General features: G+C 44.5%; 1 protein-coding gene and 1 non-coding gene across 2 annotated transcripts in view; one reads left to right on the plus strand and one right to left on the minus strand.

Moving 5' to 3' along the window:
- Nucleotides 1-19,348, minus strand: part of MED16 (mediator complex subunit 16) — a 37,877-nt gene extending 18,529 nt beyond the window's left edge. The window contains exons 1-13 of the mRNA XM_073546884.1: nt 19,036-19,348; nt 14,658-14,765; nt 14,253-14,422; nt 13,735-14,166; nt 13,476-13,581; nt 12,058-12,213; nt 11,730-11,938; nt 7,994-8,200; nt 7,152-7,362; nt 6,930-7,063; nt 5,517-5,709; nt 1,936-2,149; nt 1,084-1,167 (exon numbers count right to left, since the gene is read on the minus strand). Of these exons, the coding sequence (XP_073402985.1) occupies nt 1,084-1,167; nt 1,936-2,149; nt 5,517-5,709; nt 6,930-7,063; nt 7,152-7,362; nt 7,994-8,200; nt 11,730-11,938; nt 12,058-12,213; nt 13,476-13,581; nt 13,735-14,166; nt 14,253-14,422; nt 14,658-14,765; nt 19,036-19,171 (2,360 nt within the window). The 5' untranslated portion in view covers nt 19,172-19,348. The remainder of the gene's footprint in view (nt 1-1,083; nt 1,168-1,935; nt 2,150-5,516; nt 5,710-6,929; nt 7,064-7,151; nt 7,363-7,993; nt 8,201-11,729; nt 11,939-12,057; nt 12,214-13,475; nt 13,582-13,734; nt 14,167-14,252; nt 14,423-14,657; nt 14,766-19,035) is intronic.
- A 213-nt stretch (nt 19,349-19,561) lies between these two features.
- Nucleotides 19,562-19,668, plus strand: LOC141054381 (U6 spliceosomal RNA). Its single transcript, XR_012221415.1, has one exon. It is a non-coding gene; the product is annotated as a U6 spliceosomal RNA (small nuclear RNA).
- Nucleotides 19,669-24,250: the final 4,582 nt, after the last annotated feature.

Here is a 24,250-nt window from a genome sequence, read left to right on the forward strand (position 1 = left end):
AACATACACCCATGGTTACTGTGTACCCCAATGAAGACTCCGAGAAACAGATTTTACGGTAAGCAACCAAAAATCATGTTATCTTTTTTACACCAGTAAAATAATAATAAACTGGACAAGTTTGATATCGGTCTAATCGTACTAATGAGGAGAATAATATTGCTTGGTCACAATGTATGCCATAAATAACAATTCCTAAAAACAGAATGTCAGAATTGCAATTTTATTGCACTGTAAATGTTTCTGTTTTCCACTACATTATACTGCATTTTACGGATTATAAGATGCACTTTTTCCCCCGAAATTTGGTGGGAAAATGGGGGTGAGTCTTATAATGCGTATATATCTTACTGGTACTGTTGCTGCAGGCTGGGATGAGGGGGTGTCCAGCAGTGCTGCCCGATGCTGCTGCGGGTGTCTCCGGCGCTGTTAGGGCTCTGCCAACATTTTGTGAAAGGCCAGAGCCCTGGCAGTTCCATGGTTTCCTGTGCAGTAGACTCCGGGAAAACGGCCTGTCACAAAATGTTGGCAGAGCCCCGGCAGCGCCGCACACCCCCGTAGCACCGCTGGGCACCGGCAGCACTGCTGGGCATCTGCAGCACAGGGTAGCACCACCAGGTAGCACTGTCGGACACCGCAGCAGCACCAGACACCCGCAGCGGCACATCGGAACACCCCCTCATCCCAGCCTGCTGCCTGTAGCAATGCTCCACTCTTGCCTCCTCCAGCAGTGACCCTCGGACCCCGCTTCCCCAGTAAGCAATAAGACGCATGGATTATAAGCAGCACCACCATTTTATTAAAAAAAATCCTATTTTTCTCCTCAAAATTTGGGGTGCGTCTTATAATCCGGAGCGTCTTATAAGCCGAAAAATACAGTACATTGTATGAATCAACTGTGTCATTTAAAAGTACAACTTGTCCTGCAAAAAGTAAGCTCTCATACGGCTATGTGAATAGAAAAAACATGAAGTTTTGATTCTTGGAAGAAGCAAAGGAAAGGAAAACTGAAAATGGGACATGTCAGGCTGGGGTTAATAATACACTATGGCATCACTGTTTCATGGATATCATTAAGCTCACCGTGTGCAGGACTTGCAGGTCTCAGTGGGAAAGATTCCCAGATGCAGTCTTCTCAGATGATCAATTTTTGGTTGGGTAGGTGACCTGAGCAATATCAAAAGAAATTTTGAAAAACAGCAAGTGTTCACAGTAAAAACTACTCTTATACTTAGAGGTATATTCCCATTCTCCAAGATCATTTTCCAATACGCAGTAGGTGTATTAATAATATTAGCAAATACCTTCAATTAGAAATGTAGTAAAGTTCTTCTGATTCCCTATGTCTCTTTCCTCATGTGCAGGCATTGCAGCACCTTAGGTGTCCATGGTTACGACCACTAGTAACAAGCTGTCACTTTATCAGTGGACCTAACTATGGATACTTAAGGTACTGCAATGCCTGCACATGAGGAAAGAGACATAGGGAATCAGAAGAACTATACTACATTTCTAATGGGAGGTATTTGCTAATATTATTATGCCTACTAGATATTGGGATATTGGAGATGAGAATACCCCTTTAAGCCATAGAAAGCCTACTATTGACACATGGTGAAAGTAGCGTTCCACTGTGCATGGGAGTGTCGGCGTTGGGTCATACACATTTGATTTTTTTTAAAAAACTGATGTAATAAATCAAGTGATTAGCTAGCCTTGGCAGTTGACTACAATGGCTCTGTACATAATAAGACTATAATAATCTTGAAAGGAATTTTTCGACCAAAGGCCAACTTTCAGCAAGCTACACTAACAATGTGTAATATACACACTGTTAGGATACAGCTCTGCTGGCTGGTTTCAATGGTCGTCACAAGACTCCAAGCATGCGATTTTCAAAACTGCAGTCACTCTCAGACAACCTGCTCTGCTTACCTTGTATAAGCTTCATACTGTATAGAAGCATGGCTGGGGGCACCAGGTGGTTTCCCAAACTGTAGGCGGAGAGGCAGCTTGCTCTGAAGCCGGCTGATTAACCCATTTCCTAGGGGTAACCAGTCCATGTTAGGAATAAGAAATTGACTAGGTAGCAGGCAGCACTCATCTATCAATGCTTCATCCGGCTCACATGGATGGTTGTCATCTCGGCCTACAAGAAATAGGTCATAAGCTGTGGTCTAACTATTTCAATTTACTTAAAACATAAGAAAACACCACAACTTGTACATCTACAAGGACAATAATTCACAGTACTAACATATTGGGGCGTGATAATGGTGCTATGGGTACTTCACATTAGAGCATCATTCATTCAACACAAGTGATTCTTTTAGCATACATTAACAATGGCTCTTTACATGGAAGTTTTGCTAAACATGGTTTTGTCATTTTAGCCGTTTACCAAAACACATTAAAAATAAAGTTATATAATCAATATGGGCTTAAAGTGCAGACTCTCAGCTTTAAGTTGAGGGTATTCACATCCTAACTGGAGTAGGGGTTTAGGAATTACAGCTCTTTAAGGGCTCTTTCAAACTTCCTGATATTTCCGTTTCTGGAAAAACCAGTACCGGAGCTAGCCGTGTATTACATACATGTGGCATCCGTGTGACATGTACCGGCACCTGCGAACAGCAGGACAGTTTGCGCTGTTCCCAGGTGCTGAACACAGCTCGGATCATAGTCGCCTGGTCTCCCTGAAATCAGCACGACCAGGTGACAATGAAGCTTATCGTAGTTCATCGGCAGGCTCACACTAAACTGAGCATTGGAACAGCTGCCTGTGACCAGCGGTAACCTCTATGACGTTACCGCTTGTCACTAAAGTGATTGCATCAGGCCACTGCTCAGCCACGAAATCCAGATGTAGCAGAGCTGGACTTCTTTGTCGGACAAACTGATTGTTGTTGGACAGGGGAGGAATATGGTGTTTTATTACTTGAATTTTTATAGTAATAAAAGGAAAAAAAAAGAGGGTGGGGTCCATTTATTTCAAATAAAGGTCTTTATTCTTGCTGTGTATATCTTGTAATATGACTATGGAGTTAGTAATGTGAGCGTCCTGTAGACACCTCTCCATTACTAACCCCTGGGCTTGAAGTCAGCGTCCATAAAACAGCTGACATCAACCCCAAACCTATTACCCACTTTGTTGTTTCAGTATCTAAGTGTATCATAAAAAAGACTTCCTGAGAGCAAATACAGAGTGTCCACCGCATTGTGCAAACCATTAATCAGCCTTAAAAAAAATAGAAAGGCCAGATTAGACTTTGCTAAAAAAAAAAAAAAAAAAAAAAAAAAAAAAAAAAATCGAAAGAAACCAGCCCAAGTTTTCTTTGGAGAGATGAAACTTTAGATCGACATGTACCAGAATGATGGGAAGAAGAAAGTATGGAAAAAGCTTGGAACGGCTCATTACCCAAAGCACACAACATCCTCTGTAAAATAAGGTGGAAGTAGTGGAGGGCATGGACATGCATGGATTCCAATGGCGCTGGGTCACTAGTGTTTATTGATGTGACTGAAAACAGAAGTAGCTGGATGAATTCTGAAGTGTACAAGGCTATACTATCTGCTCAGAGTCAACCAAATGCAGAAGGGTGATTGGACGGTCTAGCACAGTACACATGGACAATGACCCAAAACACAATGTGAAAGCTACCGAGGAGTTTAAGGCAAAGAAGTTGAATATTCTGCAATGGCTGAGTCACTCACCCAATCTCAGCCCTATCAAGTATTAATTTCACAGGCTTAAGACAAAACTTAAAGGGAACCTGTCAGCAGCTTTTCCCTATATAAAGTAAGGCCAGCACCTGTAAGCCCTACGTGACAACATTCTAGACTGTTGTCTATATGTTCCCCAATGCGGTCTCTTTGAAACAAAAAAAAATCGCTTTTATTAGACACATCTATGGGCTGGTCCGGTCATTATCCGGCACCTGCTCTATTCTTGCATCGTGTGGATGACCCGTTCTACGTCATCCACACTGTGTCCTCAGCAGTGCGCTCCTGCGCTTGTACTTCTCTTCCCTGCCAAAGGTAGAGCAAAGTATTGCAATGCACATGCACCGATGCCATTTAACCATTCCCTGCGCATGCCCATTACAATATTTTACTCTGCCCTTGACATGGCAGAGAAGTGAGCTTGTGCAGGGGCGTATTGTCGAGGAAACTGTGTGGATGATATAGAACGTGTCCATCCACATGAAATGAGAGGAGGTGCTGGATCAAGAACAGCAACGCCCATCAAACCGGACCGTCCCGTAGAAGCGTATAATAGCTATATTTTGTTTATGGATTGAGCATTGGGAACATATATACAGCATTCTCGAATGCTGTCACATGGGCCTATAGCACCGAAACGCACGTCAGGGACTCAAGGACGCGGTTCCATATGAGTCATCTTATGAGTTTTCAAGTATATACTAATGGTTACCAGGTTATATTATATGGAACACCTTACACACAAGCTCTGTTAATAAGTCACATTTCATCATTATATGGGATACTATATATATGTGATTTCATAGATGTCCTTTTCGGTTGATCATTATTATGCAGAACACTATATATGCTGCTATATAGTCCTCCTTACTACTTGATCCTTTACATGTGTTCTCAGGACTATTTGCTCTATAGGATACTGTTGGTGTTTCTCCAGTATTATGTGCCACATAGGATAGGCATCCCTCCCTAGCCTGCACATCTGCTTTCAATGCCTGTACCGTAAAGGTGAAATAAAGGGCTTGTACGATTTACTTCAACGTGGTGAGTGCTGCATATTTCATCTCAATGTTATTCAAATGGTTATAGATACACCTGAATGGGCAACATTTTATTGTTGCACGATTCCTTACACGTGTTTCTAGGAACACTAGACATTGAATATTCTTCTTTATGCTATTGGGTGCCACCTATTGGCTAACGTGTGTATCTACATGTTTTTATATTTAAATATTTTTTTTTAGTAAAATTGTTCATTTTTAAGATTAAAAAATTGTCTTGCTTTGGTTTTTTTTGCACTAAATTTTTATTTTTTGAGGTTGCATACTATGGTGATTAAGCACAATCTATAGTCCTACAATTTGAGTATGTTTCTCTCCACATATCATAGGCTTGTTGCTAAACTTTGCTCCAATTCCTTTCAATGTTGGAAATGGTCATCACTGTATATGCACCTTACTGCAATTATAGTGCAAAAACAATTTCCTACAGTCACATCTGATCATTTTCATAACATGGAAATAATAATTACAAGTCTACTTATTGATCGGTGTACGGACACAACTGGCACGGCCCCCTATGACGACAATAGAAAAGATGAAGGATGGTTGAGATGCCTAGTCAGAGTTTTTTAGTTTAGCAGAATTGGTTCTCCCCATTCATATAGCATGCCTTTTCTATGTAGCTACTATAAAGCTGAAAAACAACAAACACGAAAATGAGCAATGTGATAAATGTTTTTTACATTTTCAGGCAGAGAAGAATTTCTGCCCGTGAAGAAAAAGCATCCTTACAGCACATCCAGAGGCGAGTAAGAAGCCGGAAAAGTAGGGACATGCTGTCCTGTGTATCTGATGTGGCTGTGTACACCGGAAGGCAGCTGGGTTTCAGAAGGCCCCAAATTCGGATCATGACCATCAGTTCACGCAAAGTGCTAAGAGAAACGCCATCACGCAAAAAACTGTGTCCGGGTCGGAAAGAGGAGCCCTGTTGAATACATGTCGCATTATAAATTACATTTTAATACTCTACAGCATTGTCTAATAAACAGACAGTGGAAATGTACACTACACAGCCCCATAAATCTGACACTTTTCACAGTGGCTCATGTTGGATGATAAATTTGGCATATCTTTGAACACTTTTTTTTTTCAAACTTTACACGACCTATTGGCTGACTCGGATTATGCCAAAAAGTTTACCAAAATTGTGGCATTTCAAGCCATGCAATTTCATACTATTCAGGACACCACCTTACATTCCCACGTATATAATTGTATCAATCATCAAGCAGCATGTGTCTCCTCATCTGCTTATGATTGGTACACACAGTCTGCCCCCACACAGCGGGATCGGAAAGTCTCATCAAGGTGTCAAAGTAGTGAAAGACAGCAGAGAGCCTGACTTCTCACAGTCTTGTAGGGTCAAAGCTCGAAATACAAAACTAAGTCATTTTACATTTTTTAAAAATTAAAAAAAAAAAAAAAATGTAGATTTGTTACATTACAATAGAGGAACGATAATGGGTAAAAATAGATTGTAGCAATAGTCCCTGTAAATAGATAAATATACCGATAGAGATGAAGAAAGGGTAACTAAGGTGTAAAAAGGGATCTAAGAGGTAAAGTTTCTCCTTGTGGAGAGTGACTTGATAGGTCTGGCACGCCAGTATGAGGAGACTGCAATGCTCCTCTGGGAAATGAAATCTGCAAATTGTCTCTTCAGAGAGGAAAAGGACTTGAACTCTAGTGCGACCTATAGGAAGTAGCAATCCTACAAGTCAATATCGACCCTTTAACGAGCCTTGTCACAAGACTTCGGATAAACGTCAAATCAGAACCTCAATTTGTAGTCACGGTGTTTTGGGGTATTGTCCCTCGTCTACAAATTGAGATTATGATTTGGCTTTTATCATAAGTCATATTTCAAGTCTCGTTAAAGGGTCGATAATGATTTGTAGGATTGCTACTTCCAGTAGGTGGCACTAGAGTTCAACAGCACATGACCACTTTCGTTAATCACTGGCTACAATAGCCATGTGCTGTATTTCAGGCATCATCTGAACATAGGCAGCTTTTATAAAAATCAATAAATAAGGAATAGCTTGGATAACAATTTTTCAGGCTACACCGTCTTTACGACAAAAGGGTCAGTGGAAGATTTCAATACTTAAACCATTTGAGATTATAGTTTGGACGTTGAATTACCTGATTAGGAAGGCTTGCCAGTAGATACAACACAAAATCACCAATCCACTGGATGAGTTGCTGTAAAGACTGAAGGGTTGGCATGTCAAGCACAAACTCCTCTGTCTTCAGGTTTATCATAACCTTATCTATATCTAAAGACAAAAGGATTTCCTTATATTAATGTATATTAGCGTGGGTGTCGACTTGTGTCAATGTAACCCTAGCACCCAGGACCCTCACCAGTGTCCGGAAATTTATTGCAGATTTCAGTGAGCCGGTCTCCTGGACTTTTGTCAGGAGTGTTGAGAACATGAGGTCGAAGTAAAGACTTGAGAGTGCAGCTGATTGAGATGAGGAACAGTTTGGCGTGGTAATCACAAACTCGAGTGATTGTGCTAGGCGACAGTTTACAAAGTGATGCTTTCATGGACAGAATCCTGGTGGAAAGGACCTAAAAAGATTAACAAGAGTTTTAACGATATGTCATCCATCTGTGTTTAAATTGGCTGTAGCGTTCAACCAGGAGATCGCTACAGCCATCACTCAAAAAGCAGAGGGGAAGTTTTATGGATTGCTTACTGTAGCTGAAGGTAGTTGTGCCTGCTAAATCCTCCTGAAAAGTTTACAGGTCTCCTTATCGAGACCTGTCACTGTCAGCAAATTTGTAGGGTCCAAATTGCCAGAAAAGACACAGACACCTATCTCGGGGACAGCTTCCGTTTAAATGATTATTACCATTTCATAAAGTGACGGCATACTACAAGGATAGCCCATCACTTTTTGAGTGGTAGCGGTCTGACCTCTGGAAACACCATTGGTAAAGAGCATGAAAGGTCCCTGCACTGCTTTAGTGCTACAGCCCTGTTACCATTTTTCCCAGTACATAAGCATTCCCAAACACTACTTGCTCAGAGAGCCACATCACCGCTCCAATGTGGTACAATTAGTACAAACATTTACTAGTGATAGTCTTATTTCACAAAATGATGGCTTAATGCCTTACTGATAATACTCAATGAGCTACAAGTTGGCATTACTCAGTGGGGGTACCTAAGCAAAGTGATCTGGTAAAGCGCAGTCACCTGTTGCAGTGCAGCATTCTGTTTCGTGTACTCCTCATGCAGCTTCTCAACTAAATTATGTACCATGTTTGGCTGCACATGAAGCAATATGTCCCACCAGTCATAGCCGGTCACCATGCAGTATTCAAGAAGGAACAGGAGGTGACGAAGTGATGTAGTCATGTCAAGTGCATGTCCCATGGATGGGGAGACCCTCAGCATACTGAGCTGTAAAACAAAAGGTCTGAACAGTCAGTGATAAAACAGTAAGGAGTAGGTGATGTCCATGGGTAGACTATAGCTGTAAAAATAAGAAAAGTTATTTGTGTGCTTCCCAACACTGATCATATTGGGGACTAAATCTACTAGCAAGTTAGAGATTTAAAATATAGTGAAGAGTCGTCAACTCAAGACTACTACTCTGCATGGATCTCTGCTCCACTCCATGGATAAGTCCCCCCCATTGTGGAGAGCTTGGGAAAGGGGAATAGGAGAGACAATAGCTGGAGAGGATTGGTTTATAGCCTTTGTTTTCTCTCATACACAGCCTGTGCTGCTCAGGAATAAAATTCTAAAATTACACTTACTCTACAGTTTTTGGCTTTACGTTAGAGAAAACACAGAGGAGACCAGGGCAAAAGTGCGGCCCACATCTGGTCCAACCACTGTCCCTGTCCAGCTTGCAGACTGGGACAACCAGGGCTGGATAGAGTGGCATTCCACACCATGTGGCTGCCCCTTGGCCACCGCCCAGCTTGCAGACTGGGACAACCAGGGCTGGATACAGTGGCATTCCACACCATGTGGCTGCCCCTTGGCCACCGCCCAGCTTGCAGACTGGGACAACCAGGGCTGGATACAGTGGCATTCCACACCATGTGGCTGCCCCTTGCCCACCGCCCAGCTTGCAGACTGGGACAACCAGGGCTGGATACAGTGGCATTCCACACCATGTGGCTGCCCCTTGGCCACCGCCCAGCTTGCAGACTGGGACAACCAGGGCTGGATACAGTGGCATTCCACACCATGTGGCTGCCCCTTGCCCACCGCCCAGCTTGCAGACTGGGACAACCAGGGCTGGATACAGTGGCATTCCACACCATGTGGCTGCCCCTTGGCCACCGCCCAGCTTGCAGACTGGGACAACCAGGGCTGGATACAGTGGCATTCCACACCATGTGGCTGCCCCTTGCCCACCGCCCAGCTTGCAGACTGGGACAACCAGGGCTGGATACAGTGGCATTCCACACCATGTGGCTGCCCCTTGCCCACCGCCCAGCTTGCAGACTGGGACAACCAGGGCTGGATACAGTGGTATACCACACCATGTGGCTGCCCCTTGCCCACCGCCCAGCTTGCAGACTGGGACAACCAGGGCTGGACACAGTGGTATACCACACCATGTGGCTGCCCCTTGCCCACCGCCCAGCTTGCAGACTGGGACAACCAGGGCTGGACACAGTGGCATTCCACACCATGTGGCTGCCCCTTGCCCACCGCCCAGCTTGCAGACTGGGACAACCAGGGCTGGATACAGTGGTATACCACACCATGTGGCTGCCCCTTGCCCACCGCCGAGCCTCTCAATTTCACCAGAAACTGCATCTTAAGGTGAATACAATGATTGAATATGAAGCCGCCGGCTCCCTGAGCCATTATTCAGACTTGCGGCTAAGTCACTGCTCAATGGGCGTGGTGACATCGTGCCTGCTGTGGGGGCATTCGTTACACATTATACAGAGCTGATCAGCGCATATGAGGGAACGTGGCGAGTAGAGTTCATTTTTTATTTTAATTTTTGACCAGTACATGTTTGAGGGGGGTTGTAGGGCTTCATCATATTGTGCACAGTTGGGCTGTGGATAAAGGTACAGCTATACTTGTAATTCGTACTGCTCCTGTTATGCAGCCTTAAAGGGTACATGTGCCCATGCCCTCCAACCCACCAGCAATAGACTATTTTAAATTCCCTGCCTAACCAGCCCTCTATAGTGTTCAATACCTAGACCCATTTTTAAAAAAATGCTTTATAAACTTTGCGTTTCATATGATAATTAGGCCTTTGACTAGTGGATGGGGAGCTAGTTTCCCCAGACGAGTGGTCCCTCACAGCATGTTATCACACCCACAGGGGGAGTCAGAACCAGCTCTTTGCAAATTACATGCTGCTTTCTTCTCCCACATCATTGCTCCTCTGAAGCCAGGAAGCGCACACACGGCTTCAGAGGTCGCGGTCTCTCATGTGGCCACTTGGAAAAACTAACAGCCCACCCCAGGCGCAGAGGTATTGTTCCTTTAACTCACATTTGGTAGAGTTGTCCCAGACTTACATTTTTGATCTCTACTACCGTATGTGGTATCCCCATAGTAAACTCCTCTGTGCTTTTGCCCACAACCCCAGGACCAATAAATAAAAAGGACTTTCCTGTGACTTGCTCACTGCAGCTCACGCTGTCCTACTCTACCACTTGCAGGAGGCAGGCCACCCTCCAGTCTTGAAAGGCTCAAGAAATGAATCATAGTATGAGAATGAAAGAAGGAAGGGAAAAAGGCCGCAGTCACATCATTTTTGAAGGAGAAAACGCTTCCGGACAATGGTGTCAATGTTTTTCCTAAAGTGACTTCTTTGATATCTTTTTTGGCTATTTAATTTTTTTAAATTTCATGCATAAGTCACTGGCGGCTTCCAAGCAGAATCCACCTGAAAAAGATATTGAGTGCACATACCCTACGTTTATAGATACATGCGCTTGTTGGCCATTATTCCAACCTATACCAGGATTTAAAAGACTTCTGGAGTAATCTTAGAAATTTGGTGGCTTTTAGGGTGCAACCTTGTTCTCAAGATGCCTCACTATGTTGTTACTGTACGTATGGCTCCACCTGTATTAAATTCTTGGCAACATTTTTTATATTTCTTTTCATTCCCTCGTAAACCTTTAAAATGATCTTAACAAAGATTGCCCATATAATATACTGAAATATGACAAATTCTGGGACTTGCCAGGTCCGTATTTCATGCTGAGGCTGCTCTATTGATCTGCAACGTAAAGAACCCTTCAAAACAAAAGATGATCCGGAGTACTATCTAGTGGTTTCTAAGGTACTTATATTTTCCCAATGCTCTTCATAACAGAGCTGTGCAGAGATACTGTCAGCTTTGCTTTGCTTTCAGTAAACAAGAAAAACAGTAACCTTCAAAAAGGAAAAAATGCAAACAAAGCACACACATTTTGACAGACGATAAAAGCGAGCAAGAAAAATGACTCATTAATGGGGACCAGGCATCTGATTCATGCTTCTCATACCGCAGGTTGCACGAACTCGATCCTGGCTGCATGATTACAGCCAGGAATAGCTTTCTCTGAAATGCTTCACAGCATTTCCTCAGCATTACAGAGACGGTATCCTTTACAGATCCAGCCAGAAACCATAGCTGGAGACTAGTCCAACACCATCCACAGCCTACTTTTCCCAGCGGCGTTTTATCCGATTGACAGATCTATCCCGTAGCAAAAGACTTGTCAATAACTTGTAGCAGTGGCAGAAAGCGCAGGCCAGCGGCAGAACCAGACCTGATCACCAACCAATGTTTTCTCTTTAACGCTGGAGCTTTTCAGAAAATAGTACACCTAGCTGCAATCGTGCCTACGGTTTGGGCAGTATGAATCAGATGACAGGTTCCCTTTAAATAAATAGGTATCTTAGATAACGTATTATATAGTACATGTATGCTCTACATTTACTTTCAACTAACCTTTCCATGAGTATCCAAGCCGACTAAAGCCAGAGACGTCCAAGACATCTGCAACGCTTTAAAGTGTATGCATGGGGTAGGTGACCGCTGCCGTTTTAAGCTAGGTTCTTCTGATGGGCGCATGGAGGAGCCAAATAGCACAGCCATTGTCTGTAGGGATAGTCTGTGCACAATATGCACATTGCCATCATGGAACGCCAGAGCAAGACCTGAAAATATGATTGAAGTTTAATCATTAGACATGAAACTACTCTAATAACATCCATAAAATCAATCTTCAACATGCCACAAAACATTTTTCTTATATTGAATCTTTGGAATACCATACCTAAGCCAGGATAGAACTTTGTATCGTTTGCTACTTTGATGTCTGTGTTCGTAAGGGAAATTGGCAGTTTAGGCAATGCCACGGCAGACACGCGTTCCAGTTCATTGGTAGCAGATAATATTCGCCACTTCAGGATCATTGGTTGCTTATCACTTACTGCAAGACAAAAGACGACAGCATAAGGCATAGAGACAAAATAGAGGAATTTACATATCACACGTATAGACAATTATACACTGTATGGTCAAAAGAACATGCTAATGCAACGCCACCCGTTACAAACTGGTGCGATCCCATCTCAAAAGATAAAAATTCACAATTAAAAGAGCTGTTGAATTACAGGATAGGATCCTTCTCATGACATACAGCACAAATGCCCAGTAGACCCCACTGACTACAATAGGGCCAGTTAGGTTTCAGTTCTGATTCAGCCAAGAATACTGGTCAGAATGGCAAAGGCTGTGAGCAGAATCTCCAATGCAGTGGTTACTAAAGCCTGACAGTCAAATGTCTCACTTGGTGCACAAAAACTTCAGACATTCTCGGATTAAATTGTCCTAGAATTTCTGAGATTCTATTAAGTCTGAATAATAAAGAAAACAATATATGTTGTGCCTTCATACACGTTGTCACAGTGTGCAATTCAGCATAAACCACTGTTCTGTGTTCCAAATAAGCAGACTGTTCTCTGTAGTCTAACTCGTTTATTGGTGAACAGTATAGAACATGCGCGATAAAACTACGAGGAATACAAAATGACATAGGTAAGTATTCGGCAGATGATAACACAGCTAACACATTTATAGAAAGTGTACGGTGATGCAAACATTACATGAGAATACATGCGTCACTGATTACATTCACTGTGAACTCGTAGCTAAACGGTTAATGACATCTCCTGGTTGCTAGACAGTAAATAACACCTCTGTAAAGCACTGCATTGTAAGAAAACACTGATCCTTACCAGATATGCTTTACCCAGATAGCGACTCAAGTAGAGAAGTCACAGGAAAACTAAGGTTAACAAGAGGACAAAATTCACATGTGTGTCCTATGAGAGCCACAAAAGGAAAATGGAGTCTCCTTCATCCCAGAATACACTGCGTAGTTCCCACTATGCACTGCCTCAATCCAAAGTGCATTGCTTCTGAATGCTGTTTAAGACACAGCTATAAATTCAGCCACCACTAGATGGTGCTATAATTAACCCAGCAATAATACAAACAGATTGCTTTATTCAGAGCACATAACAGGCTGTCCTATATCCAGAGGGCAGAACAATATATACATTGTGATTGATGTGTATATATTTTTTTCCTAGAAAATGATAGATCAGTGCAGGATGTTTTACCAGAAAAACAGGTATACTTCCCAGACTGCACTACATTGTGTGGACAGCAAAGATAAGTTTTACGTACCTCCAGGGGACAACTGCTGGAAGATATTATTAAGAGGAAGTCCCTCTTTCCTCAGGGACCAACACTCTGCCACACTAAAACACTGATTAGAAGCACAGAGAAGCACCTAAGAAAAGCAGAAGACTTATATCAGTGTTTGGTTAAAAAAACATACATATACCTATCAAGGTCAGACAGAGGCAAGAACATCATGTGGCTAAAGGGAAGCTATATGGGTTCATTCTGGAACTTTCTAGACTGTCTTGCTCTTTGCATTTACCTGTTCAGACATATCTCGAGCAAGAAACTTCAGATGTGTCACTGCAGGAAACTTGTCCTTGCGTGCAGGATCGGTGGTGCAGCGCATGAAGAGTGATGGAAGGATCTCGGTGTCGATTTTGCACTTTTCACTTACGACAGACACACAGACTTTATAGAACTGTACAGGGGATGTGCTGCTTCCATCACAAGTGGCTACAACAATGTTGCCACCACCTGTAAAGGCAATATCAGCCAGTGCCACCCTGCAGCGAAGGCGGCACAGGCTTTCAGTAGCTGTCAACACTTGTCCATTGGGCTTTAGTAAAGACACAGTCACCAATCCGCTGATAGTAACAGCAATCCAGCCTTCCATTGGTTTGCCTCCAAACAACGTGAGGGATGGAGAAAACTTTACACGAGAGAATTTTTCACCAAAACTAGAAACTCCAGACTGGTAAAAGAATAAAACCAGTGAGATCAACATGATTTTATTAGAAAATATTCTATATGGGAAATGGCTATAAACAACCATGTCACCTTTTCCACGTGAAGTGCTAATTTCACACCATTATGAAGCCATGAAAGAGCGACTATTGGGTCACCATCCACTTCACTTCCCACCAAGCTTTGCCAGCTATTCGCTAAGTGGTCTGTCATTCCCCAGCATTTTATCCGTCCATCTGCATCCGCTGAGAGAAGGCGGGAGCCTATGAACCAAATAAAGACACTGCTGAGAACATATACATACTAGCTTCTATACACTCATCTCTAAGAGACTAGCTTTCACTTTTGTCTCTTTACTACTGTAAAACAAAAAATGCAGTATGACCATCAAGAGCCCAATTCATTATATGTAAAAACAAAAAAAAGACATTTACAAAGCAAGGGGTTAATCCCCTCCTCTACATTTAAGAAAAAAAACAACATTTTGCCATCACCTACCAGATTGGTCCCACTCCAAGCTAGTGATGACTTCTTGGTGGCCAGAATTTATGGAGTAGACATCCCAAGGATGCTCTGTGTCCAGGATGTGAATCATGTGTGTAAGATCTTCAATGGGAAACAAAACAAACAAAATCATAATACAACTTACTTGGAGGGTTTTGAGTAAGGGATTTGCAGTATAATACAATCACAACATGTGCCTGTTAATTCTCTCGCCATTCTACTGCAGTGCTCCCAGCCATTTCCTTTTAGTCCGCAGTAATAATTTGCCCCCTATCTGAAACAATTGCAGCTGCCAACCATTGGCCTTTGTACAGTACAAAACTAAGTCAAGCAGAAAACTAAGTATGGCTGCAGCCAACTACACAAAGCACGGTGGAAAACACCACAAACTATCTGCATGCACATTTAACTCTTTCAAAGCCATATCCACCAACACCTTTAGATATCCAGTCCCTTCCTGAGAAATCAGCATTTGAATAGATATGGAAATGACTACGGTAGCTGACATCTGTCAATCCAGCTCTATTTCTCTCCCAGGACCGCCTCCTCCTGCTTCACTGATGGCTCCTTTGCCTAAACCAGGGGTGGGGAACGTCGGCCCAAGGGTCATATGCGACCCGCAGCCACTTTGCCCATTTTTTTGGCCACGGGCCCTTTAATTCTAATAGCTGCACTGCACGCGGCCGCTATGTGGCCCGACGCAGCCCCCATTGCTCATTCAGCTTATCGGTATCACAGATGCCGATACAGTTGGAAGCAGTGATGGAGGAGTGAGCGTCAGATGCTCCCTCTTCTATCACTCCACCTCTGTGACTCAGCGGGAGCGCGATGACATCATTTCATCGTGCACCATGCTGTGCCAGCAGTGGGGCTGATAAGACTGGAACAGAGTGGGGAATAAGGAGGAGGGTTGAGTATTGTGTGTGCATGCATAATTGTGTGTAGTGCAGGGGCTGCACTATACTGTGTATTGGGGAGCTGTGTCTGCACTATACTGTGTATTGGGGGAGCTACACTATACTGTGTACTGGGGGAGCTGCGCCTGCACTATATACTGTGTGGGGGGAGCTGCACTATACTGTGTGTGTGGGGGGAGCTGCACTATACTGTGTGTGTGGGGGGAGCTGCACTATACTGTGTGTGTGGGGGGAGCTGCACTATACTGTGTGTGTGGGGGGAGCTGCACTATACTGTGTGTGTGGGGGGAGCTGCACTATACTGTGTGTGTGGGGGGAGCTGCACTATACTGTGTGTGTGGGGGGAGCTGTACTATACTGTGTGTGTGGGGGAGCTGCACTATACTGTGTGTGGGGGGGAGCTGCACTAGACTGTGTGTGGGGGGAGGAGTTGCAAGTTATTTAAATGTTTGAATAAATATAGATAGCTAATGTTTAAGTTAATAATTGTATACGGCACCCTAACACTTTTATAAAATTCCATATGGCCCTTGGCAGAAAAAAGGTTTCCCAGCTCTGGCCTAAAGTGACAAAATATAGAAGCGGTCAGTCAAGCAGGAAAAGGCTGAGTGCTGGACAAAAATAGAGCTGGAGTGACATCTCCACTTGCACTTAAAAATTTGAATTGATAGGCAAATTAGTGCAATTTCTCAGTAATGGAAGAACGAACTGGCCATAGCAAATTATTATTGGTCTTGTACTTGAAAGAGCGACACGTGTAAATAGTTTTGGGTGTGAAATCCTACGGACAGATTCTCTTTAACTCATTCAGAAGTCTCTTTTTTATTTCATAAGGCAAAACAAAAAAAATCCATCAGTTTCCCGCATAAGCTTTTAATCAGCACTCTGTTAATGTCCATTCTTATTAACTATTTTTCTAGTACGCAAAAAAAAAAAATCTGATGGAGGTTTCTCAAGCTTCTCCTAGCAATCAGTAAAAATGACAGGTTTGCCAATACTTGGTCCGAAGAAAAACGGAAAAATGTCTGAATGAGAATTAACGTACATGTCCAGTGAAAACATGTTATCGCCTATCCGCAGGACAGCTGACAACTTTTTAATGGGTAGGAATTCGACTACTGGTATAGACACTAATTGGCAGAATAGGGCACTTCTATTCCTATGGACCGTATGCATGCTCTACCCCTGCTCCATTGGGCTGATGAGCACTGCGCTCGGCTTTTTCCGGCAGTCCCATAGAGACTGATTGGAGCGCCAATCTGGAACCCATCCTGCTGCTTCACTTTACAACCAGAGATGTTCACAAGACAACCCCTTTAAACATTTATAGCATATCCACACAGGATCCCCAGCAACATGCCACCAGTATCTTTAAGATAAAACCTGTACCTAATAAACACTAAAGAATATGCCAAGTTCTAAGATCTAAGACACCTTTAAAAGTGTTACTTCCAACTTAAAAGATGAGTATAATTGGAAGGTGCCTGTAAAATAAATAAATAAAAACTAACTTTCCAGTTCACATTGTATTAAAATTGTACACAACCATGCAGATAAATATTGCTTTTTATTACTGCTGCCATTACTTTACATCACTAAGATAATGGAGAATACAATATAAAGACGGTGTACAATGTGGAACTACTGTGTCACAACCAAATTGGAGCTCGAACCTTCATTATCCGCTCATTTTGTAACACAGCTTCTATTCCAATGACTAGTCACCCTGACACGGACCACAGGGCAATGTCCATCCTGAGTGGCCATTAGTGGAGGTTGGCGTGGTGGAGACCTTTCTTAAGATAACCATCCTGGTCACCGTTTTCTCATCTTCAAAGGAAGATTGAATATGATAAGTCATAGGCAATTACTCTGCTTTCTTAGTTTTTATAAATGAGGCCCTATGTAGGTAGACTTACACCAGCAAATAATCTTAGCAGTAGCAGCAGACCCAGTGGCATATCTAGAGTCTAAAGGGCTGAAAATTTGGAGGTGGGCTCCCACCTGCATGTTGGTCAGATGTATGGGCCCTTGTAGCTTTTTGTAGAGCCTATAAAAACATACGTGTATAACGCTCCCATTTAATAATGTCTCCCATCCTAGCTCCTTCCTGTAATAACATCCCTGTCCTATAACGTTCCCCATCCTGTAATAATGTCCCTAACCAAAAGCCCCTTCCAGGAATAATGTCCCCCATCTTGGGCCCCTTCCTGGTATAGTGTCTCCCATACTGGGCCACCTCCAGTAATAATGTTCCCCATTCTGCTACACTTGTCCGACATTTTTTTTTAAACGATTCTTCCTACCCATTCAAAGTGTGCAGCATCTTCTTCGGTAGCCACCACAGCGGCCTACAGCTGACTTTGGTGAGCTCTCCATGGACTTCGTGTCACATCGCTACCATGCGCGATATGTGACCGGCGCACCAAAGTCAGGTGCCAGCACCTGACAGGATGGTAGACATGCACTGCAGTGCAGGGAGCCAGCAGGTCTCTGCACCACAATACACTTCAGCTAAAATATGCGTCCTCAGAAGCATATCTAGCTGAGATGGCTGCTAGCATCGATGGGTCTCCCTCCTGCATGGCTGCTGTTGTGATCGCACTGAAAGATTGAAACCCTCCCTCAGTGTTACCGCCGTCCTTGTGGAGAGTTGGTGAGACCTCCGTGGCATCTCGGGCTCGTTGCGCCTGAAGACTCGTCCTGTTTTTTTTCTTCTTCATCACAAGTGTTTATTTTGCTCCCTTTATGAATAATGCAAAGATTATGGATATTTAGTAGAAATCAGTAGGGTTTTCTTACACATAAGAGGGTGTCAGGGTAGCGGTGAAGTTTGGGGACTTATTGTTGTATTACATTTATGGTTATTACATTCTGTTTCTGATTTTGTGTCTTCTCTTTCCATCCCTATGAAGGTCACTGAATACTTGCAGAGCCCAGAAGTGAGATATTACAGGCGGCTTTCTAATGTGCGCCTGCTACTGCGCAGGAAATCGGGAGCGCCAGAGCCGCGCCTGACGCAGGGTTAAAGGGGATGACCCAACTTCTCCACAGTAGAGTGGTGGTCTGACCACTGGGACCCCCAAAGATGGGGGAGCCTGGACCCCAGTGAGTAGGGCGGTGCAGTCGCCCGCTCCCTATGGGGAGGCCGAGTCCTACACTGATGGGGCAGCACATACAGAATGACGACAGTGGTCGGCGACACGTAGCCTCGGTAACGGGGAGAGGTTTCCATGGTGGGCAGAAATTCCCCGCCATGCCAGCGAGTCCCAGCGGTCAGACCCCACAAAGCAATAAGTTAGTACACCCCTAGGAATGAAGAACACTACTAACTGGACAACCACATTAGGGAAAGGATCAGCTTTATTGTCAGGTGCCTGCCATGTAAACAAAGCCGCTGCCAGAGCCGCAGCCCCCAATGCGTCCCCACCAGGGCAGCGGCCGCTCCGCGTTACCTTTCTCCTCCTCGTTGCGTTGGTCCGTGGTGAAGGCAATGAGATTGCGGCAAGACCAGGCGCACACTAGCGGGATGGAGGGGCAGTGGCTGGTGCGGGGCTTCCTGTCCCACTCACAGATGTACGCTACGTCCATGGTGACAGTCTGCCCGCCGGAGGGGAGGAGACGAGTGCGGGGGGAAGGAAGGGAGACCGGGCGATACTGCCCGGACACACCGCTGTCTGCGTCCTGCCCGGGGCACACCGACCAACGGCAGAGCAGCAACAAGCCTGGGCTGAGCGGCGGCGCTTAACAATGACGTCACAGAGGTTTGCATATTTCCCTCTCCCATGATCCATCACGGAAAGCTGAGAGATGAAGCGTATCAAAACATAACGTGAACTCCACGGAAATTGACACATACACAGTGTTACCGGCATCATGTATCAGTAACTCCGAGAGAAATCAGTTATCATAATTGTCGCCATAAGTTTTCATTGTATCAGTCGTTGGACTATATATACCGAGTGAGTCAGCAAGGCTATCGTGCTCGCTTCGGCAGCACATATACTAAAATTGGAACGATACAGAGAAGATTAGCATGGCCCCTGCGCAAGGATGACACGCAAATTCGTGAAGCGTTCCATATTTTATGTCTCCCCACATTAATATCATTGTGTTTCCATATTTTATGCCCCCCACAGTGATATCATTGTTTCTATATTATGTGTCCCCCCACAGTGATATCATTGTTTCCATATTATATGTCCCCCACAGTGAGATCATTGTTTCTATATTATCTGCCCCCCACAGTGATATCATTGTTTCCATACTATATGTCCCCCCCACAGTGATATCATTGTTTCCATACTATATGTCCCCCCCCACAGTAATATAATTGTTTCCATATTTTATGCCCCCCACAGTAATATAATTGTTTCCATATTTTATGCCCCCCACAGTAATATAATTGTTTCCATATATATCCCCCCCACAGTAATATAATTGTTTCCATATTATATGTCCCCCCCAGTGATATCATTGTTTCCATACTATATGTCCCCCCCACAGTAATATAATTGTTTCCATATTATATGCCCCCCACAGTAATATAATTGTTTCCATATATATACCCCCCCCAGTGATATCATTGTTTCCATATTATATGTCCCCCCACAGTGAGATCATTGTTTCCATATTATATGCCCCCCACAGTGATATCATTGTTTCCATATTATATGTCCCCCCCAGTGATATCATTGTTTCCATACTATATGTCCCCCCCACAGTAATATAATTGTTTCCATATTATATGCCCCCCACAGTAATATAATTGTTTCCATATATATACCCCCCCCAGTGATATAATTGTTTCCATATTATATGCCCCCCACAGTGATATCATTGTTTCCATATTATATGTCCCCCCCAGTGATATCATTGTTTCCATATTATATGTCCCCCCCAGTGATATCATTGTTTCCATACTATATGTCCCCCCCACAGTAATATAATTGTTTCCATATTATATGCCCCCCACAGTAATATAATTGTTTCCATATATATACCCCCCCCAGTGATATAATTGTTTCCATATTATATGCCCCCCACAGTGATATCATTGTTTCCATATTATATGTCCCCCCCAGTGATATCATTGTTTCCATATTATATGTCCCCCCCAGTGATATCATTGTTTCCATATTATATGTCCCCCCCACAGTGATATCATTGTTTCCATATTATATGCCCCCCACAGTGATATCATTGTTTCCATATTATAAGTCCCCCCACAGTGATATCATTGTTTCTATATTATATGTCCCCCCCAGTGATATCATTGTTTCCATATTATATGTCCCCCCACAGTGATATCATTGTTTCCATACTATATATCCCCCCCACAGTAATATAATTGTTTCCATATTATATGTCCCCCCCGTGATATCATTGTTTCCATACTATATGTCCCCCCCACAGTAATATAATTGTTTCCATATATATACCCCCCCACAGTGATATCATTGTTTCCATATTATAAGTCCCCCCACAGTAATATCATTGTTTTACCCTTCGCCATGACAGCACCCACTGGAGAGAGGGATCCGCCCATAGGAACACGAAACCTACAGAGATAAAAAAGGGCGGTCCGCCTCTCCTCCTCAGTTGGTTTCCTGTTCCAGTGGGAAACAGCAGGATTCTTCTACAGACATACCTGGGCCAAGGAACCGCCTGTGCAGTCTCTGTGGGAACGGCAGGGGTTCCGGTCCAGAAGCAGCGACGGGGGAGTGCTGTTATCCGGCTCCCTCCTCATCTGAACAGCTGCAGCAGCGATGGCAGAAACAACGGGTCCGGGTGAGGCTGCCCGGGGTTCTCCTGCATATACACACGCCACCGGGGTCCGGAGATGGCCGTCCCGGTCCGTGTGGGAGCGCGGAACCGGAGGGAACAGATGCAGCCTCCGTTTCCCATGGCTTCAGCGCCCAGAGGGAGGACGCACATGCAGCACCAATACTGGAAGTGGCAAGGGGGAACTTCCGGGTCACCGGAGAATCCCCAGCGGCAGGGTGCACGCGCGGTCTCAGGAGCATCGGGAGACCGCGCATAAGCATGTAAAGCGCTCCCCGCCCCCTCCCCGCAGACGCTGCAAGAAAAAAAAAGGACGATATTCAGCGGCGCAGCTCAGCGGCTGTATACCAGGCCGAACATGTGCAAATTAGCCGCGCCTACCCTGAGGAGGTGCTCCCGAGGGGGGGGGGTGGAGGTACCGGCAAAATGGTGGAGCAAAAAAAAAAAAATTTGCTGCAGAGTGTTCAGCTTGCAAGCATGTCTTCCCCAGGACAGAGCATGCATCCCCCGGCAGGTGACACGGTGGCATCCAAGGACCACTCTGGCAGAGGTTCCTCTGACAGAAGCCACGCCAACAAGCCCCCGTCTCAGCCTCCTGATTCGGTACCTACAGCTTCTCTGGGTGAGTTGACGACTCTCTGCCTATCAAGCTGACAAATACCTCTCTCTCCCTCTTCGCTACGTCTCCTCCTCAGGCTTAAAAAAAAAAGGCTATGTAAAAAATACATTAATGAGACTGCGAAACAGGCATCTGCGTCAGCCACAGAAGTTACGGGCCCTAACCCAGTCTAGTAGTACACCTACACATACTAAGACTAAGAAACCGACTGTGGTCAGCTCAGACTCTGACGAGGCTGTGATCTCTGATAGCTCTAACGCATCCACATTGTCATCCTCCTCAGATATGGAGGGGCGTTCGCATTTCTCCTTAGAGAACATGGACAACTTAGTTAAGTCCGTAAGAAACACCATCGGGTGCACAGACACAAGGGAGCTGCAAACAACGCAAGAAATAATGTTTGCTGGACTAACTGATAGGAAGAGGAGAGCCTTCCCTGTTATACCAGCCATAAAAGCCCTGGTTAAGAAAGAATGGGAGAAACAGGTAGAGGTTATCTCCCCTCGGCCTCAAAGAGAAGGTACCCCTTCAGTGACGAGGAATTGTCAACATGGTCTAAAGTCCCGAAAGTGGACGCTGCGGTCGCCTCTACCTCAAAACAATCAGCCTTACCGGTAGAGGACGCAGGCGTACTAAAAGATCCACTCGACCGTAATGCCGATGCCTCACTGAAAAGGGCATGGGAGGCAGCTACCGGCACGTTTAAGCCGTCAATAGCCAGCATTTGCACAGCCCGTTCTATGCTGGTCTGGATTGATCAACTAGACCAGCAAATAGACCAAAAGGCCTCCAGAGACAGATTACGAGCCGCTGTTCCCATGATCTGTGGTGCGGCTGCGTTTATGGCGGACGCTTCTGCTGACTCGTTACGCTTGGCAGCCAGGACAGCAGGCTTAGGCTACTTTCACACATCAGGTTTTCGGCGTCAGGCGCGATCCGGCGTCGTGCCGGAACGCCGAATCCGGCAAATGTTTCGTAAAACCGGATGTGACGGATCCGGTTTTCTGCCGGATCCGTCTTTTTCTTGACAGACAAAACCGGATCCGTCTCATCCAGTTCATCCGTTTTTCTATCCGTTTTTCGACGGATTACGCCGGATCCGGTTTTTAAAATTGACCCTTGTGGCCTTCTGAACGGGATTGGCTACTGGAAAACTATATATAGCATGTTCCTACAGCCCTTCTTTGACAGGTTGTAGAGGAGAAAGTGCAGGTTGGAGAGAAGAGCAAGTTACTGGCGAAGATGGATGTTGTCATTGGAAATATTTTGAAGAATTTGGCGGATTTTACAGCGGAGGCGAATCGTTTGAGGGTGATTGTTCTGGAGAAGGAGAGAGCGAGACAGCAGCGCATCAGGCATCGTAGACGACGTTTGTGGATCCACCCCATCACAGCCAAGAGAATGACGCGTGGGGTCTATTCTACACTCTGCATGGACCTTAGACGAAACCCGGATAAATTTTTTGGATATGTTAGGATGAAAATGGAGAATTTTGATTACTTGGTGGAGCGCATTGCACACCTCATAAGAAAATCGGACACCTATTGCCACTTCTCTGTTTCACCCGCAGAGCGTCTGATGGTGACTTTAAGGTAAGCCACATTTATTGGATATGCTCGCATCAGAGCACACTTTCACTGCAATCTTGTTGGTGGTAGTTTGCATCTCCAAGTGTTATAGGTCAGTTTTGGTATGTAATGCTGTGATTTTAAACTAATTTATTGTTTTTTAATTCCCCACAGATTTCTTGCAACTGGAGAATCCCTTTCGTCACTGCATTTCCAGTACAGACTCGGGATTTCCACCATATCTGGAATTGTGAAGTACACATGCCGTGCACTGTGGGACTCCTTAGCTGAAGAGTTTTTACCAGAGCCCACAACAGAGAGGTGGATTGAAATTGCTGACAAGTTTCAACAGATATGTCAGTTTCCAAACTGCTTGGGCGCTGTGGACGGGAAACATATCCGCATTGTAAAGCCAGCTGGATCGGGATCGGAATATTTCAATTACAAGAAATATTTTTCAATTGTCCTCATGGCCATCGCTGACGCGGAATACAAATTTATTGCGGTTGATATTGGGGCCTATGGCCGCTCCAATGACTCTCAAGTTTTCAAACTGTCTGCCATGGGGCGTAAACTGTATGGAAACACCTTCCAGTTCCCACCACCTAGACCGCTGCCGCAAACATCTGGTCCACCTATGCCATTTGTCTGTGTAGGGGATGAAGCCTTCCAGCTGTCAGAACACCTATTGAAACCGTA

Source organism: Dendrobates tinctorius, unplaced genomic scaffold (genome assembly GCF_039654945.1).
Source record: "Dendrobates tinctorius isolate UK_male_01 unplaced genomic scaffold, ASM3965494v1 ptg000011l, whole genome shotgun sequence".
Classification (NCBI taxonomy): domain Eukaryota; kingdom Metazoa; phylum Chordata; class Amphibia; order Anura; family Dendrobatidae; genus Dendrobates; species Dendrobates tinctorius.